This window comes from Sinocyclocheilus anshuiensis, unplaced genomic scaffold, assembly GCF_001515605.1.
Source record: "Sinocyclocheilus anshuiensis isolate Anshui unplaced genomic scaffold, SAMN03320099.WGS_v1.1 scaffold1836, whole genome shotgun sequence".
Classification (NCBI taxonomy): domain Eukaryota; kingdom Metazoa; phylum Chordata; class Actinopteri; order Cypriniformes; family Cyprinidae; genus Sinocyclocheilus; species Sinocyclocheilus anshuiensis.
This window is the reverse complement of record NW_015555949.1, coordinates 82,350-100,551: the sequence shown is the minus strand read 5'-3', so window position 1 is coordinate 100,551 and position 18,202 is coordinate 82,350. Positions and strand designations below refer to the sequence as shown.

Sequence of the window (18,202 nt, the reverse complement as noted above, 5' to 3'; positions counted from 1 at the left end):
CTGTAGGCCTGTTTGAGTTCACAACATACATTGCAAATTAAGTAATTATGATGATCTATCCATTCAGACTCTCGGCAACCTTATGGAGTAACATTTTTCATGCTATCCTGTCGAGCACTGCTTCTTTCAACTGTTTAATGTTCATATTAGTATCTGTTTGGGTCAAGCCAGCAAGTTCTTTTTCCTCCCAGTGGCGTTGCTAGGAATTCTGGGTCCATTGCACTGATTTTGCTGTGGGGCCCCCCTAAAAATCACCTTTAGGTTGGGGGGCCCTCCCCGTCTTCTGATTGACCATTCCCCACATTACTGACTTCTCTAGCAAATTTGCATGCATAACGTGGCCAAAGTTAGTCAGTATTAGTCTAATGATTTCAGCTTCCAGTGACGACCCATGGTTTTATACAATACTTCTCCTAATTCATTATACAGATTATTTATTGTTGTATTGTTTGCTGCTTTTACTTGTGCTGTTGTCGTTGGCACTCCACAGTTATGTGGTGATTTTTCAAAGCTCTTTTCTTTTCTTTTTTTTTACTCATTACCAGTATTGAAGTCCTAATGTATAATTGAATACTTGAATTTATTGGCTTCTCTGTTGGTTCAAAATATTTTTTCAATGGAGCTATTCCAGGACTCTTGCCATAAGCATTCTCCTATAATCCTGATATATGGACTTTCCTGGAAAACATTAGGCAAATAAGGCAAATAGTCAAATCATGGAGAAAACAAACAAACAAACAAACAAACAAACAAAAAACACTTTGTGTGCTGTGCTTTTCTTTTTTTTTCATTATATTGTCATCAGGATCAACTAACCAAATAAATGTATTACAACCTCTTAAACTAAACATTATACAGATGAACACACAGCTAGCCGTAACAATTCCTCTCTCCAACTTGGGTGATTAAAATGGATTATTAAATGTGTCTCAGACTGAAAAAGGCCAGAGCCATTTATTTTAATAAGAAAAGCAATGCTACATTGTGCTCCGATAATCCTTTAATTCCCCTTCCACAATTGAACAAGTCCTGGATTAGAGCGAGAGAGGGCATCTGGCTCAATATGAGCTAATCGATAGCACGGCCTGCCTAAAATCTGGATTTACTCTGAACCAGCCCACATCATAGATTAGGTTTGATAATTCACTTTAATCCCACATCTTCAGTCTGGAGGTGTCTCTCCACCCGGTCGCCGTGATTTTGCCAAGTAAGACATGTTCCTGGATCAACATCTTTTGTTGATCCTGGATCAACATTACTGTCCAAAAATATAGACTAAACCCAATCCCTACCCCTAAACCTAACGCTACCCATGATTTATTCCTAAAATCAGAGGGACATGATAGGTGAATAACAAGGGTGTAGAAGCACCTAACCCTGATTGCAAGCCTAAAACTGACATTTCCTGAAAACATATCCCTCAGTTCTGATTGGTTGATTGGAATGTTGTTCCAGGAACATGTTGTACTTGATGAAATCACGTTCACCCTCTCCACCCACAGGCCCAACTGCATTGGCTGAACCACAACAAACCCACAATCAAGACAGCAGCAATGAGTATGAAATATTAGTTTGTCATTCCAACATTACTCATTTGAACAAATATTGCCAACAAAAACTAACCTCGTTGATTTTTACACTAAAAGGATTTGTTTTGTAATGGTCAATAGTATTATTTTTACTTCTGTAATTTTTTTCTTAGTAGAAAAAAGTTTATGAGAAATGGATCACATTTCTGTCTGACAGCAATTAGGATGCAAATTCCCATATAACACCTTTTCCACATTTAAAGCCCACATACTGTAAAGTCACAGTGAATCCTTGTCATGTCAATTTCGATTCTCGTCTTTCTCGACTAGGTTAGTGTGGAACACCGCCAGAAATATCTGCCAAAGGAGTGACAGAACCATAATATTTTTCTGTGTAATTGCTCTGCAGTATTTATAACACACAACAAGTGCGTGCACACACACACACACACACACACACACACACACACACTCACATAACGATACACTGTCATCATGGCATATATTGTGTGAGTCATTTGTAAGGAAGTGGTTTCAGTGTTAAAGTGCACTTCTCATTCTTAGTTCTATCTGAAACCAGGACTTCAATAGAAGGAAAATACTTTAGTGTCACAATGTATGCATTATTTATTGCTCTTCACTCTAAAAAAAAAAAAAGGTTTCTTAATGATTCTTTGCAGTACCTTCAAATAACATTTTTCTTATGAAGAATCAGTTTGCTTGTATAGTGTTCTTGAGTTGTGAGGAATGAAATGAATGGAAATAAAGGAAGGAATGATGGAAAATGGAAAAATTATTATATTAGCATAATGGTTTCTGGCTTCTTTAAAGGACCAGTATAGATGGTTTTCTGAAGAACTAGAGATTTAAAAAAAAAAATGTTGGCATCACAAAACCTTTATTAGTCCCAAATGGAAGCTTTATTTTAAAGGATGGTGTATTGGGCATTGAAGGAACATTAACGATTCACTAGTCTTAAGTGTATACTAGCATAAGCAAACCAAAAAACGAGTGTTTAGTCTTCATTTTTTTCTGAATTCAAAGAAATAATAACATCTTAAAAGTGTTAAAGCATTACTCAACTCCTGTTTAGTTTTAGAGGCAGTGGAAGTAGTCGTAACCAAAACAGGAGAGCAGAACGGACCTTTACACCAACAGTGCTTAGATGCTCTGAAATTACTGCAGGATTGTAAAATGGTCTATTTGTCTGCTCAGCCTTTTTGTTCGAAATTCTCTTTGTTAACCTAGTGAACAATCCAGCATTTCTATAGACCATAGGGAGAGTAGATACTGTACTTGATCTGATGTGAATAAACAATGTTTTCGATTTGAAGATGAGAGCAACAAGGTGTAGCTTATGATAAATTCGCAAGAGTAGATGTTGTAGGGTTGTAACCTTTTTTTAATCTTAGTGTACCATTCTTCACATTTATTTATGTTTAACTGCTCTGTATAATCATTCATCTTTATACTGTACAGGTGCATCACAATAAATTAGAATGCCGTGGAAAAGTTCATTTATTTCAGTAATTCAACGAAGGGGGTCTGAATACTTTCCGTACCCACTGTATATATATATATATATATATATATATATATATATGTGTGTTTTTTAATGAACAAGCCTTCAGCTGTGCTCAGCATTAGGAAAACACACTAGACTCTCCCACACATTTATTTTTTTCTTAGTGAATCATTAAAAAAAATCTATGTAAAACCAGAAATCTTTGGTGTATTTATTATTATAGTAATGTTATTAGACTAGGTCTTTGGTCAAGCTAGGAGAAGAGAGAGATGTGGGAGTGATGGGAATGCAGGCGCTTGTCACCCTTGTGAGTTTACAAATACTTCTTGCATTTGCTCATCAAAACGCGTCACTGCATTTGGTTATCCTACAATCTTGTAAGATTAGTGACAGCCGTTTGCAGCTCATTTTCTTTAAGGCCAGAAACAAACTATATGCATGCAGATGAGAATAACAAACAACAAAGCATATTATTTTAACTAGCATCACATTTTTTGTGTGAAACAAGATATTCAATGAGAAAAATGTTGGGCGGAATTTGATTTAACTGACCATAGAAGAAAACAGTTTAATCATTATAGAGCACCTTTTGGCTATAGTGAAAACGCAACACATACTTGAGATAAGAATAGCATTGGGACACATTTCGGAACACAATGACACATGGAATTGAGCTAGTTTGAAACATTTGCATTGCAGAATATGGTCCATATATCTATTTATTTATGCATATTATATTATTCATATATTTATTTATAAATATATATAATATATATATTTATTTCTCCTCTTTCCTACTACTTGTTTCACTTCTGTTTGTATAGGTCTTTTATTAAGTTTTAGTTTGATTTAATTTGAGTTATTTTAATACTTCAACAAACTAAATGGAAATGAAATAATATATATATTGAATTTATAAATGTGTATGTACATATACAGTATATATGTATGTGTGTATGGTTGTACATACATACATATATGTAGTTTTTTTTTGGTGTTTGGCTTAGTGTTATGTTAGAATCATTATTATACTCTTAATACCTTTTGTTCTTTAATATTTGTACTTGTTTTTAGCTTTATTTTTTGTTTTTCATTTAAATGTTAAGTTTTGAAATTTGGTTGTATGCATTTGACATTTTTATTTAATTTCTTTATTTTTAAAAATGTGTATAAGTAGTATTTATAAAGTTTTAGCTTTTAGTTTTGGATCTGTTTTGAGTTGTTTTAATACTACAATTGATTGCTTCTGTTGTCCTCATTTGTAAGTCGCTTTGGATAAAAGCGTCTAATAAATGACTAAATAAATAAAATAAATAAATATCTAACCATAATAATACCATACCATATGAAATACCACAAAAACTCTAACATGCACACACACACTTTCTTACTCTGTCTCTCTTTCCTAGCAGGCATGGATTGTGTAGAGGAGGAGGTGGATTTTAACTGGGAGGAGTACCTTGAAGAGACTGGAGCCACTGCCGCCCCTCACACTTCATTCAGACATGTGAGAACACACAGACAGAATGTCTCTGTCTGTCTCTCTCTCTCTCTCTCTGTCTCTCTCTCTCTGTCTCTCTCTCTCTGTCTCTCTCTCTCTGTCTCTCTCTCTCTGTCTCTCTCTCTCTGTATACATAAACAAACACACACTTACTATCATTCAAATGTTTGGGATCAGTAAGATTTTTAATATGATGCTGAAAAATTCAGCTTTGCCACCACAGGAATAAATTATATTTTAAAGTAATATTTAAAGTAACTATTTCACAGTATTTGATTTTACTGTATTTTTGATCAAATAAATGCAGCCTTGGTGAGCATAAGAGGCTTATTTAAAAATATTAAACATTTTAGAAATCATTTATAGTTTAAAGTATATTAAAATAGAAAATATTTATTTTAAGGGGAGACACTGCGGGCAAAAACAGTTTTTTCATGCACCTGTCAAGTTTGAGATTTTGGGCTTTTTGGTTTTTCATAAAGTGTTTTTTTCAGACTAGTGGAAAGAAGGCATCCAAAAGACACTGTTAATTGTTTCTTTTATAGCACTTTATATATTTGTGTCAATAGATTTCTATTACAATACATATTTTTAAAGGCCGTTTTCTCAAAATGAGTTTTTTTTCCCCTACACTGAGCCATAAATCTCCACTTCAGTAGCACTTATACACACCAAACTTTACATTTTTATTCCTGTCTATATCCTGAAGGTTTTTACAGAGGGATTTGTTCATGTATAATTTGCTTGATTATATACAATATTTTATTCCCCCAAAAATTGTGAAAATGTAGTGATTTCTCTCTGTTCTAAGAAAATTCCAAAATTCCCTCTGTAAAAACTTTTGACTCTAATATGTCAAAAAAATTAAACAAGAATTTTGAAACTGACATCATCCAGTGTTTAGATTTTTGTACTAGAAATGTATGCAAATTAGCACATATTTCATTAAATAATGACTCGTTTGCATATTTAAACCTAACATTTTAGAAAACTTATAATACAAAAAATGTTTGCAATTCTCAATGTAATCAATCAGCTGGGTAAGTAAGGCGATAACTATTAGTTTGTTTTTTTTACCCTATTCACCTGCAGTGTCTCGCCTTAAGTTGTAATAATTGTAATATTTGTAATTGTAATAATATTTCACAATATTACTGTTTTTACTGTATTTTTGATCTAATAAATGCAGCATTGGTGAGCATAATAGACTTGCTTCAAAAATATTAAATATTGATTTGGGAGTCTCCTACAATAGGTTTACATGCATGCAAGGTCAAAAAACACTTTTGTTTTCTCAAAATATGTATTTACTATCACCTCATTTTCCAACGATTCTCAAACGATTAATTCGAAGCAGTTCTAAAATTCAGTCTCTCTAAACCCCTCCTTTCCGTGAGCCTGCTCTGCTCTGATTGGTCAGATGGCCCAGTCTGTTGTGATTGGTGTACCGCGTACAGCGCGTGTTGGAAATCATTTGCCCATTGCCATAGTTCCATATTTTGAACGCTTGATAGAAAATATAAACATTTATTATTTATCATACATACAGGTTGTGATTCAATGGAGCCAGCTGGTCCAGATAAACTGGGTACTGAGCCATCTTTCAAGAGCAAGCATTTTGTGAATCCCGCGTTGAACTCCCCGAGATTAGAGAAGCAGTAGTCAGTAAAATTACAGGAACACAAAAATAGGCGGGCATTATGGAAATGTGTTACACCGTGATGTGTAGCCGTCAAAGAAGTGGGATTCGAATTACTGACGACTCGTTTAGGCTGTTCAGAGTCGATTCTTTCTTTTGGGAGAAAATAACTTTATTTATTGTGCACTTTTGGATTTAGAAAACTTTGCAGATCATTAACATTCACATACAGCTACATTACACACTGCATGAAAGGAATTTTCGAAATGGCATAATAGGGGCACTTTAAAAAACCTTACAGAGCCCAAACGTTTGAATGCATTTTGAATTGAATTGTTGATGTTGTAAATGGTGTTTTGGCACAAAGTTACTTTGTAAAAGCTAGAAAAAATAGACAGATTCCAACATGGGCACATTGTGTAACATGTTTCACTTAAAAATCTTGAGCAAGGTTAAAAATACAAACCAGAAAACATGAAATACAGGTTAGGTTTGGTGCTGTGTTGGGTTGCTACTTGATGTCTAATGCCAAATAAGGTCCTGAGAATCACACACATTAACAAAATAGGAGGAGTGCAATTTAACGGTAACACTTTACAACAAGGTTCATTAGTTAACATTAATTAACTACTTTAGTTAACATGAACTAAGCATGAACAATACTTCTGCAGCATTAATCGTAGTTAAAGGGGTCATATGATGCTTTTTTAAAGATCATTATTTTGTGTATTTGGTGTAACAGAATATGTTGACCTTCTTTCTTTGCGTGAACATTTGGGCGATATTACGCAAATATTTCCACATAGTGAGGTAGATATGTGGGGGCGTGTTAGAACAAGCCGTTTTAGGGGGGCGTGGCAGAGTCTTAACTTTGATAAAGAATATCTCTTTGGTTTTGAGACTTTAGTCTTTGCAACTTCAGAGATCTTATCTATGCACAATCAGCTTGTAACACTCCAAAGAGAAAGGAAAACGTGAAATCACATCATATGACCCCTTTAATGTTAATTTCAACATTTATTAATGCATTATTAAAATCAAAGGTTGTGCTGGTTAACATTAGTTAATGCACTGTGAATTAACATGAACTAACCGTGAACGACTGTTTTTTCATTAACTAACATGAACAAAGATGTATAAATACTGTAATACATGTATTGCTCATTGTTCATTCATGTTAGTTAAACTAATGGAACCTTATTGTAGAGTGTTACCCAGTGTTTTGAGACCATCAATAAGCCCATATATTTTTCATGGCAGAATACATCAAATTTACATTATTACATCACACTAATCTGACTTAACCTCACAGGTGGAGCTCAGCCTTCAGAGCAGTTTTCAGCCTGGAATGAAGCTTGAAGTAGCTAATAAGGGCAGTCTGGATACATATTGGGTGGCCACCATTATAACCACATGTGGTCAGTTGCTATTGTTACGCTACTGTGGCTATGGCGACGACCGCAAGGCTGACTTCTGGTGTGACGTCATGACAGCCGGACTTCATCCTGTCGGCTGGTGCGCTCAGAACAACAAAATGCTTCAGCCACCTAAAGGTAAGGCGCAAGTGCACACAAACGTAAACCAGCACACCTTCAGAGATGCATGTCTACTCAAACATAGATAAAGCTCATGTTGAAACAGTCCCTCCTGTCTAAACAAATGACATCCACCCACACACAAACACACACACACACACCCACACCCACACACAGCTTCTTGCTATGTAGAAAGTCCACCTTGTTTGTTCAAATAACCGCACCAAGAGTTTAAATATTTATGCTAATCAAACGAACAATGCAAAGTTGTTTGAAAATAAACACCTTGTCCAAAATACAATACAATACAATACAATACAATATTTATTTATAAAGCACATTTAAAAAACAACCGAAGTTGACCAAAGTGCTTTACAGAATAGAATAAAAACATTGAAATAATAATAAATAAAACAAGACTATCAAATTTAAAACACAACAATAATAAAACAATAATTGAACCAATGATCAAGGGGTATTGAAAGCTAGAGAGAACAGCTATGTCTTTAGAGCAGAATTAAAAGTAGAAATAGAGGGAGCTAATCTAATGTGAAGAGGAAGACTGTTCCAGATTTTCGGACCTGCAGCTGCAAAAGTGCGCTGATTTTACAACAGTACTGATCTGTTTGTCAAATTTTAAGTTATGATCAAACAGAACGACCAGATTTCTTGCACATTGAGCTTCATATGGGGCCAGAGAGCCACAGCCAACATCTAACACACAATTTTCCTCATGCCCAAATAGAATTATTTTGGTTTTATTTTCATTTAAATTTAGAAAATTACTTTAAAAGCCAAAGCTTAAGTTCATCTAAGCAGGCCAACAGTGGTTGTAAGCCATTTTTATCATAATGCTTTAAAGGAAAATATATCTGAGTATCATCAGCATATAGATGAAAGGATACTTGTTAAAAATGGAAGCCAGAATTTGTGAGCATTTGTGAGAATTTGTGAGAACTGTAATGTCTATAACAGCTGGAAAGCCTGAGACAGGATTATTTTCTTCCAAAACTGGGATTGATTCTTTGGAACTGGAAGCAGGTTATCAGTGTTATCCAACAGACCATATCATTTTTTCATGAACTTTAACCTGGCTTTTCAATGTTTTCCCAAAAACAGCAATGGTTAACAGTCACAACTCTCTATAATAATCCAGCACTTACTATTTTGTGCATGTTTATATTGTTAACACTTTATATTATTGTATAATTCGCTATTATTGTTAGTAAAAATAAGTTCTTAGTGTAGTATAAAATTTCTTATTGTAATCCTGAAAAATGATTTGCTCTAGACAGTCCATGGCCCAAATAAAGTTAGGTAGGGCGTATAAAACAAATGAAACTGAAATGGAAACTTAAGAATTGAGAACACAAGTTAGACATTTGCTGAAGATGTTTCACTATCCTAAAGAGCAGATTCATTAGAGTAGAATAAAACATAATTAGAGTTAGAAATTAAATTCTTGGAAAGTCTGTGGAGTTAATATAAAAATTGTAAAAAAACTTATTTGGTAAAGATTAGAAATACAGGACAGGTGTGGGTTTATTGAAATAAATATCTACTGGGCCAGAAATTAATTATCATTTTAAGATTAAAAATTCATTAATATAAATCAATAATTTTTTAAATAACACTCAGTTCAGTTTTTTTATTGAAAAAAATTGTTTATAAAAACAATATTTTCTGTGATTTTCAGGCTTGCGGAAGTCATGGCAATTAACCAAAAAAAATTAAAAATCATGAAATTTTCATTGGAAAAATGGAGTGCATATTATTTGTCTTTCTAGTTATTGCTCAGATGTACAATATCTGTTGCCACAAGTGCAATTTCTATACAATTTTCAAAAATCCATATCCAGCAGATACAAATAAGTGGAAAAAATTCAATTAATTGGTCCAAGGTAGCGGCATCTAAACACACGTATATCAGATCTTAGGCTACAGGCCACATGACTGTTTTAGGGTTACAGCATTCCTTGTTGTACTGAGGTATAGCAGAACTTTGCCGTTTGCCTACTGTGCATCCTACAACAGATTTGAGATTTGAACCCTTAAACATGCGGTGTATGACTTCCACCTCTGGGTTGCTGTCAAATATTTGCAATGCTCTCAAATGTATTGTATTTTATCATATCATTTAATCCTACATGCTTTGACATTAAGACTTAAAGTGTGTCAACAAACAGGTTATAACAGGTAATCATGGAGCCTGACAGCGTCTTTTTCCTGTCAGAAACATTTGACCTGATCTCCCCCAAGACATCTTTAAATCATAATTTGGTGGATTTACTAATGTTTGACAATTTCAGTATCTTTTTGAAGCACTCCACACTTCATAAAATGGGTATCATTCAATTTTTTTTTTTTTTTAAGAGAAAATAGCTAATTTGTTAAACCTGTCCTGGGAGAATCTGACCATATTTTGCCCATATTAGAAAAGGTTATTTTGGCAGAAAAGTTTTTGAACGAGAAAGATAATCTGTTGAACAAAGTGTTCTGTTGTCAAATGTATGCCTGAAAGGTCAAGCAGCAGTAACAGGCAATGCTGATCCCAATTCTGGCAGGATATTACATTATAATAAAACATATGCAGTGTTTTAACATGTCTGATTCTAGCTGGCTTGGGGACCCTCATGCCGTTACAAACTTTTATGACTTTCTTGTCTGGAACATGAAAGAAGTTATTTTAAGAATTTTTTTTCTTCCATTCCATATTCTATAAACTGTCTGATAACCAACATGCATTCAGTTTTAGAATGACATGAGGGTGAGTCAATGCTGACAGAATTTTATTTTATTTTTTCCAAGTGTGCGTCAGTAGCACATTCATATTTTTTGCTCTTAACCTTATACATTTCATATAAACTTGATCTCAGATAGTGATGTGTTGCATTCTGCCATTGTCGCAAGATCATCTTGAAGGGATTTATTTTGCGATAATGACTAGCTGATTTTAGCTATTTTCCCGCTTTTTACTTGGATGCATATTTTAACAATGAGGAAACTATGCCACTGGTATTTGATTGCAGTATTGGATTTTTTAATTTAAATTTAAAATTGACCTGTTTATTTCATCCATCCATTATGCATATTAAAGGAACATTCCAGGTTAAATACTCTATGCAATACAGTATGCATAATGTAAAATTCAACTTTATGGAACGCATTTGTGGAATGCTGTCGGTTACTACTGAGAATACTTTCAATTTGACCTCAGTTTGAACATTTTTTTTTACGTAATCCACTGTCAGTGTACACGCTAAAAAATAATGTATTAGCTCAACAACAAAAAAAAATTTACGCAACAGTTTGCATACATTTTTTGAGTTATGACAACTTAAAAATCATGTTCAACCAACAAACTACATTGAGTTAAAAGAACTTAATAATTTGTAACAACTAATGGATTTGTGAACCTGGAACCAATTTATATTATCTTTTTTTTTCTTCAGTTCAAATCCACAGCTATCATAGCACATGCTAAATGTAACTTATGTAGCAGCATGTATAATGAACAAGTAAGAAGTTACTTGTCACTGGCATTAGCGCAGCCATTGCTAATACAGGTGCATCTCAATAAATTAGAATGTCGTGGAAAAGTTCATTTATTTCAGTAATTCAACTCAAATTGAGAAACTCGTGTAGAAGGCCAACAATTCACTAAAAATGTTTTTTTTATTGGTCTTATGAAGTATTCTAATTTGTTGAGATAGTGAATTGGTGGGTTTTTGTTAAATGTGAGCCAAAATCATCACAATTAAAAGAACCAAAGACTTAAACTACTTCAGTCTGTGTGCATTGAATTTATTTAATACACGAGTTTCACAATTTGAGTTGAATTACTGAAATAAATGAACTTTTCCACGACATTCTAATTGATTGAGATGCACCTGTACAGTCAATGTAGTGTTTACCTTCATGTGGTCTACTCTTCAGCACAACGGTAAACACAAAAACTTAAACATAGCAGAAACTGTTTTAAATGTCAAACATAACAGCGTTAAACACTAACAGGTCTTTCCCTTCACTAAAAAACACATAAAATAACACTTAATTTCAACATTTATTCTCCTTATCCAGTCCTATGCAAAGCATGCTGGGAGCTAGAAATCCACTACCCAATTTCCAAAGTGAACAAGACAATTTTATTGAGTTATTTTAACGTAATTTTTAAAGAAATTAAATCAGCGCAGAAATTTTAGTTTAAATTACGCACAAGTTAATGGAATGATCCACATTATTATGTCAACTGAAGTCATCAAAATAATGTTTGCAACTTAAAAGGTTTAATTAAATTATTACATTTTAAGAATTATTTAATTTTAAGAATTGGTAACAGGCCCCTGAATCATTTTTTTTAGAGTGATACAGTTGCCCCTAGGCTTCCACTGTAATTATATTTTTGTATATATGTTTTAGGTTTTGTAAAAAATAATTGTAATCTGGAAAATTACGTAAAATGGTAACACTTTACAATAAGGTTCCATTAGTTAATGTTAGTTAATGTATTAACTAACATGAACAAACAATGAACAATACATTTATTACATTATTGATTAATATTTGTTAATGATAGTTAATGAAAATACAGTTGTTCACTGTTAGTTCATGTTAATTCACAGTGCATTAACTAATGTTAACAAGCACAACTTTTGATTTTAATAATGCATTAGTAAATGTTGAAATTAACACTAGCTAAGATTAATAAATGATGTAGAAGTATTGTTCATGCTTAGTTCATGTTAACTAAAGTAGTTAACTTATGAACCTTGTTGAAGTGTTACCCGTAAAATAGTAATAAACTTAATTTAAGTGTACTTAAGCACTTAAATATTGATTTAAAATTACTAGTTAATAAATAAGCATTAACGTTTACTTTATTTATGGTCATTTATTTTTATCTCTCATTTATTCAAATGCAAAGTTGCTGGTACTGTCAGGCAATCAGTCTGTTTTTTTTTTGTGTATGTGTGTTTTCAGAAGAAATAGATCAAATCTGTGTTTGCATTTCTAAGATAAGATGCAGTCTGACACCATCAACAATTGTCGGAAGCTCTGAAGCAGGATTCTGTTTCAAAGAAAGTTCAGTTAGTGGTTGAAATATTCTCCAAAATGGTACTGCAGTGTTAAAGAATGCAGGTGTTTCAAAACCCATTGAAAATGGTTTGACTGGTGCACTTCACATTCCTGTGTTGATGTGTTGAAACAGGAAGTTGGGGCAGAACATACAGCACTCCCTCCCCTTTTTATATAACAGCCAATAGCCTTTAGTTTACATCACAGCCCAGTAAACCACACATAGCCACTTCCTTCACAAAGAAATATAGGTAATGTATTACAATTAGCACCAAAAATAAACCATAGTCCGCTACTTGTTATGGGAGGCTGATGGTATTTATAATCTTTTTATCATTTAGAATTAAAAGGTTATTTTCATTCTAGAGATCATTTAATTGGACATTAACATTTTTGGTTTTGTAACAAACATTTAACATTTAATTAATGTTTACACAAGCATATAGATGTTAGCCCCAAAACTAACATACATGGGCTGAAATTTGGTCTTTAAACTGATTAAGAGAAGGTTTTTACATCACAACACATTTGAATCATTCAGCCAGTGAACAACTGCAACATGTCATACTGTAATTTACGTCATGTGTTTTGACAGGAAAATAACTGATGGTAGAAATAGAGTTCTTTAGCATATAATCAAATGGTTTATGGAAAACTATTGTCATCATGACCCATTAACATTAGCAAAGTTAATTTCATTGCATGCCAGAAGATATACGACTAAAGTAAATGCCATTAATTAGGTTTTATAGTGTGTACAGAAGCTTAATTTTAAAAATGTGTAGGTGCAGCCAGGAATATTGTTTGTTTTACTGTGTTTAATTAGCGCCTAAAGTAATGTTTTGTTTGTATGCATGCATTTATGAGTGTGTGTGAGTGTGTATGTTTAGTCAGTGTGTACTTGTTGGTCATCTTTGTTCCTGTCTGTTTATTTCTCAGATAACGTTTACCTCAGAGCAGGTAAGTCGAGCCTACTTCTCTTTCTCTCTCTCTCTGTCTGTACTCTTTTCTCCTAAGACCAAGTGCAAAGGTTTGCTTTCAACTTTTTCAAATCAAATAAGCAAAAGCACCATGTTTTCACCATATGATATTGCCTGTTATAGCTAAACCGTTATTTAGAAAGAGTATACGTATGTAGGTGTTTATAAGGTGTAGTTCTTGAAAATTTGCTGAAAACTCGCCGTCAGGCCATCCAAGGTGTAGATGAGTTTGTTTCTTCATCAGAACAGATTTGGAGAAATTTAGCATTACAGTATATCACTCACTCACCAACGGGTCCTCTGCAGTGAATGGGTGCCGTCAGAATGAGAGTCCAAACAGCTGATTAACACATCAATAGACATGACTCGTATTTTGGCCAGAAGCGACAGTTTAAAGTTAAAATGCCTTAACGTTGGATTTGTTTCTTACGAACATGCAGCTTTTCATTTCGCAAGATCGGAGTCGTGTGGATTATTGTGAGGTTTTTATCAGCTGTTTGGACTCTCATTGTGACGGCACCCATTCGCTGCAGAGGATTTATTAGTGAACAAGAGATGTAATGCTACAGTTCTCCAAATCTGTTCAGATGAATAAAAAACTCATCTACATCTTTGATGCCCTAAGGGTTAGTTCATTTTAAGCAGATTTCAATTTTTGGGCAAACTATTCCTTTAAGATTATTTTATTTCAAAATGTGTACAGCCCTTGTTTATTTTATACACTGTGAGTGAGTCTAAAAGTCACTAAAATTATTGAAAAAGTTGTATCTTTAAAATTAAGTTGCATAATTATCGCAAGTGAAAAGGTAAAAAAAAATTATGGGACTGAAATCTCATTTTATCACACCTATATCTGGACAGTCCAACTGTGTCACACTTCCCTTAGATCATTTACATTTAACTGCAAAATTCGGTCATCATCTACCCACTCTTGGTGTTCTTTCCTTGTGTAACAAAAATTTCAAAGCTGCTGTTTTCCATGCAACAAAAGCCATAATAATCACTAGCTGTCGAATTCTGTTTGCCTGTATTTTTAAAAGAATTTGAATGTGGTTCTCCTTTCACACTGAACAGAAACTACACTATTATTAGTTCTATTTTTGAAAATAGTTCTTAAAAAAATCAAACTGCTGCAAACCTACAAAATTAGAAATTGTGAAGGATCTTCTATAACGACTCATTAGTTTTGTTTGATGAACAAATGCAATGCAAGTTGTAATTCACTCAAATTCTTGACTATCGGTTCTATTTTTCTTTCTTTAATGAGCAAATTCTTATTTTTATTTCAAATTCTCCTTACTATTCTTATTGATTCAGTTGTTATGGTTCACAAAGCCTGTCTCGACTTCTCGACACACTGGTCATATTGACTACTTTTATGATTATTTTAATGGTGTTTTTATAGTTTAAAAAAATATATATTTTATAGTTTTTTGCTCCAGTCCCAATTCATTGTCCAGTCCCAATAGCTCCAGTCCCAATTCATTGTCCAGTCCCAAATAGCTCCAGTCCCAATTCATTGTCCAGTCCCAATAGCTCCAGTCCCAATTTGTTTTCCGTGTATGAAAAAGAGTGGCTATAGCAACTTTTTTTCTTCTTTAATTTCCCCTTTTGTGTTTCATGGAAGAAAGTAAGTTGTACAGGTTTGTAATACCACGAGGGTGAGTAAATGGTGACAGAATTTTCAATTTTTGTGAACTAGTCCTTCAACTTTGGTAGATACACGTCGTCTCACATGCACCCAAATCTACGCCCATGTCTCAGATGCGTTCTGGGTCTTTTTCTATATTTCGCATCTCATCTTTCTCAGACATCCTCCAGAATTCCTCTTCTTTCTCATAATGTCTTGTTTTTCAATCCCTGCAGCATTTTCTGTTTATCTTCCTTCCTTGTTCCTTATGCTTGTTTGCTCAGTTCTGTGAATTAGATTATGTGAGTATGAATGAGAGTGTGTGAGAGGTGTGAACTTTATGGTGGTTTCAGCGTGAGCTTGTGTATTTGCATGCATTTGTGTAGCTGAGACATACAAAGTTAAGGCAACTCCGGAGGTCATATGTAAAGCTACTTAGCCTGGCATGCTTCACTTGGTGCACGCTCATGTTTGCACGTATATCGTGCTCTGTGAAACCCATTTTACACTTTCTGTTTCCGGTGCAAAAACAACTGTTAAATGTAAAACATTATGCATACAGATAAAAACATTTATATATTATTTATATATTATCACCTCTGATAAAAAATGCCAGATAATAAAATGAAATAATACAAATAAGACAAAAAAATTTAATAATAAAATAAAAATATAACTAAATGAATAAGTAAATATAAAAAATGTAAAATATACTTTTTTAACTAAATAAAAGATAAAGGAAATATTTAAAATACTACAATTTAGGCATCTCAACATAATGTATACTATGAAATATGAACCAAGATTTTTTTTTTTTCTTCTCCGCTGGGAGTTTGATTGACAGGCAATCTGACCAATCATAGTGCAGAATCTGCCATTTTGTCTGACAAACAAACCAGACAGGAGAGTAGATGAACTTAAGTAGACTTGAACTTGAAAAATGATGTGTATTGACATCTTTCCGCAGTTGAAACAAGAGACCTTCTGATGTTCATTCATGTTTATTTCGTGCTATAGCTAGTAAAGAGGAAGAGATGATCGGTTCACGTGCCGCTTGAACTGAGAAACTACAGTTACGACAAATTAAAGAGCCACAAAACAGTATTTATTGTTTGAATTTATTAAAAATCACAAAATTAAAAAGCTGAGACTTTGTTTCATACCAAAATTAACCTGCTCTGTTGGCACGTTGTCAGTGTCCTCTTTGCTCTGCAAGGTATTTATCTGCAATGTACGTTAAAGTGACATGGCTTGTCAGACGAAGCAACAGTAACAAAGGGGGGGGCTTTGCGAAGAGTCAATTGAATATTCAGTATCAACGATGCAATCAATCAATCAATCAATAAAAAACTACTTTTTATTATTGGCTGATTGTGCATCCCTAACAGTGTTATTTTAGTATTATTTAAATACTATTATAGTATTTATTTTTATTTTGAATGAACATTTGAGTTTTTATTTTAATTCAATTTTAAGTTTTTAGTAATTATTTTGTATATTTTATTGAAATATTTCTATTTCTATTTATTTTTTTCTGTTTTAGTTTTATTAAAGGGATAGTTCACCCAAAAATGAAAATTTTATGTTTTTCTGCTTACCCCCAGGGCATCCAAGATGTAGGTGACTTTGTTTCTTCAGTAGAACACAAACAAAGATTTTGAACACAAACCGTTGCAGTCTGTCAGTCATATAATGGAGGTGAATGGGAATGACGGATTTGAGAGTCAAAAAAAAACATATACAAACAAAACCAAATTAAACCCTGCGGCTCGTGACGATACATTGATGTGTAAAGACACGAAACGATCGGTCTGTGCATGAAGCTGATGCACTGCAATGTCTGAACTGTCCTGAGCGCGTCCTGAGCGCATTCGCGTCTTCTTCTTCTGCCGGCACGTGATTATAAGTCTGCGATCCGCCGTAAAGCAAGAAGAAGAAGAAGACACATCACGCGCCGGCTATCGAGGACGCGCTCAGGACACTTCTGACATTACAGTGCATCAGAGGTAAAAAAAACGATATAAATACTGTTTTTTGCAAAGACCGATCACTTTGTGCCTTTACACATCAATGTATCGTCACGAGCCGTAGAGTTTAATTTGGTTTTGTTTGTGTATGTTTTTTTTACTCTCAAAGCTGTGATTTCCATTCACTTCCATTATATGACTGACAGACTGCAACGGTTTGAGTTAAAAATCTTCGTTTGTGTTCTACTGAAGAAACAAATTCACCTACATCTTGGATGCCCTGGGGGTAAGCAGATAAACATCAAATTTTCATTTTTGGGTGAACTATCCCTTTAATTATGATACTTCAACTTAAACATATTCAATTAGATGCCAAGGCAACATTTCTAATTTTCATTTAGTTTTTCATGTAATATTGATATTTTATTGTATTTTAGCTTTATTTTAACTAATGACAAAATGTTTAATAGTTCTAGTTATAATTAACAATAACACTGATCCCTAAACTCTGCTCATAAATGTAAAGTGCAAAATTGGTAAGATATTTCTAAATGTTAAAATAAGAAGAATCTCTAAAATTCATAAATTATATTCCACAATAAAAAAAATAATAGTTGAGTTTTTGTTGACTATTCTGTTTAAATGTTCAAATACCGTTTGTTCTCCTTTATTGTTTATAGTCTTTTGTGATAGTTGTGTATGGGTCCTCAGTTTCTCCTGAGTAGTGAAGCTGCCCACTGTTGACAAAAAGCCTCCAGGTCCAATAAGTTCGTTGCTTTCCCAGCATGCTCTGCACATTTCATTTTTCACTACAGTGACT

The 18,202-nt window shown here is 33.6% G+C and overlaps 1 protein-coding gene across 3 annotated transcripts in view; it reads left to right on the top strand.

Moving 5' to 3' along the window:
* Positions 1-18,202, top strand: part of LOC107675978 (scm-like with four MBT domains protein 2) — a 45,457-nt gene that overhangs the window by 3,108 nt on the left and 24,147 nt on the right. Inside the window, exons 2-4 of one of the 3 annotated variants that reach the window (XM_016470484.1) lie at positions 4,467-4,561; positions 7,507-7,747; positions 13,745-13,765. In XM_016470484.1, coding sequence (XP_016325970.1) covers positions 4,469-4,561; positions 7,507-7,747; positions 13,745-13,765 — 355 coding nt within the window. In that variant the 5' untranslated portion in view covers positions 4,467-4,468. Of the gene's footprint in view, positions 1-4,463; positions 4,562-7,506; positions 7,748-13,744; positions 13,766-18,202 lie in introns of all 3 variants that reach the window. The other 2 variants (XM_016470485.1, XM_016470486.1) reach the window with 2 other exon arrangements.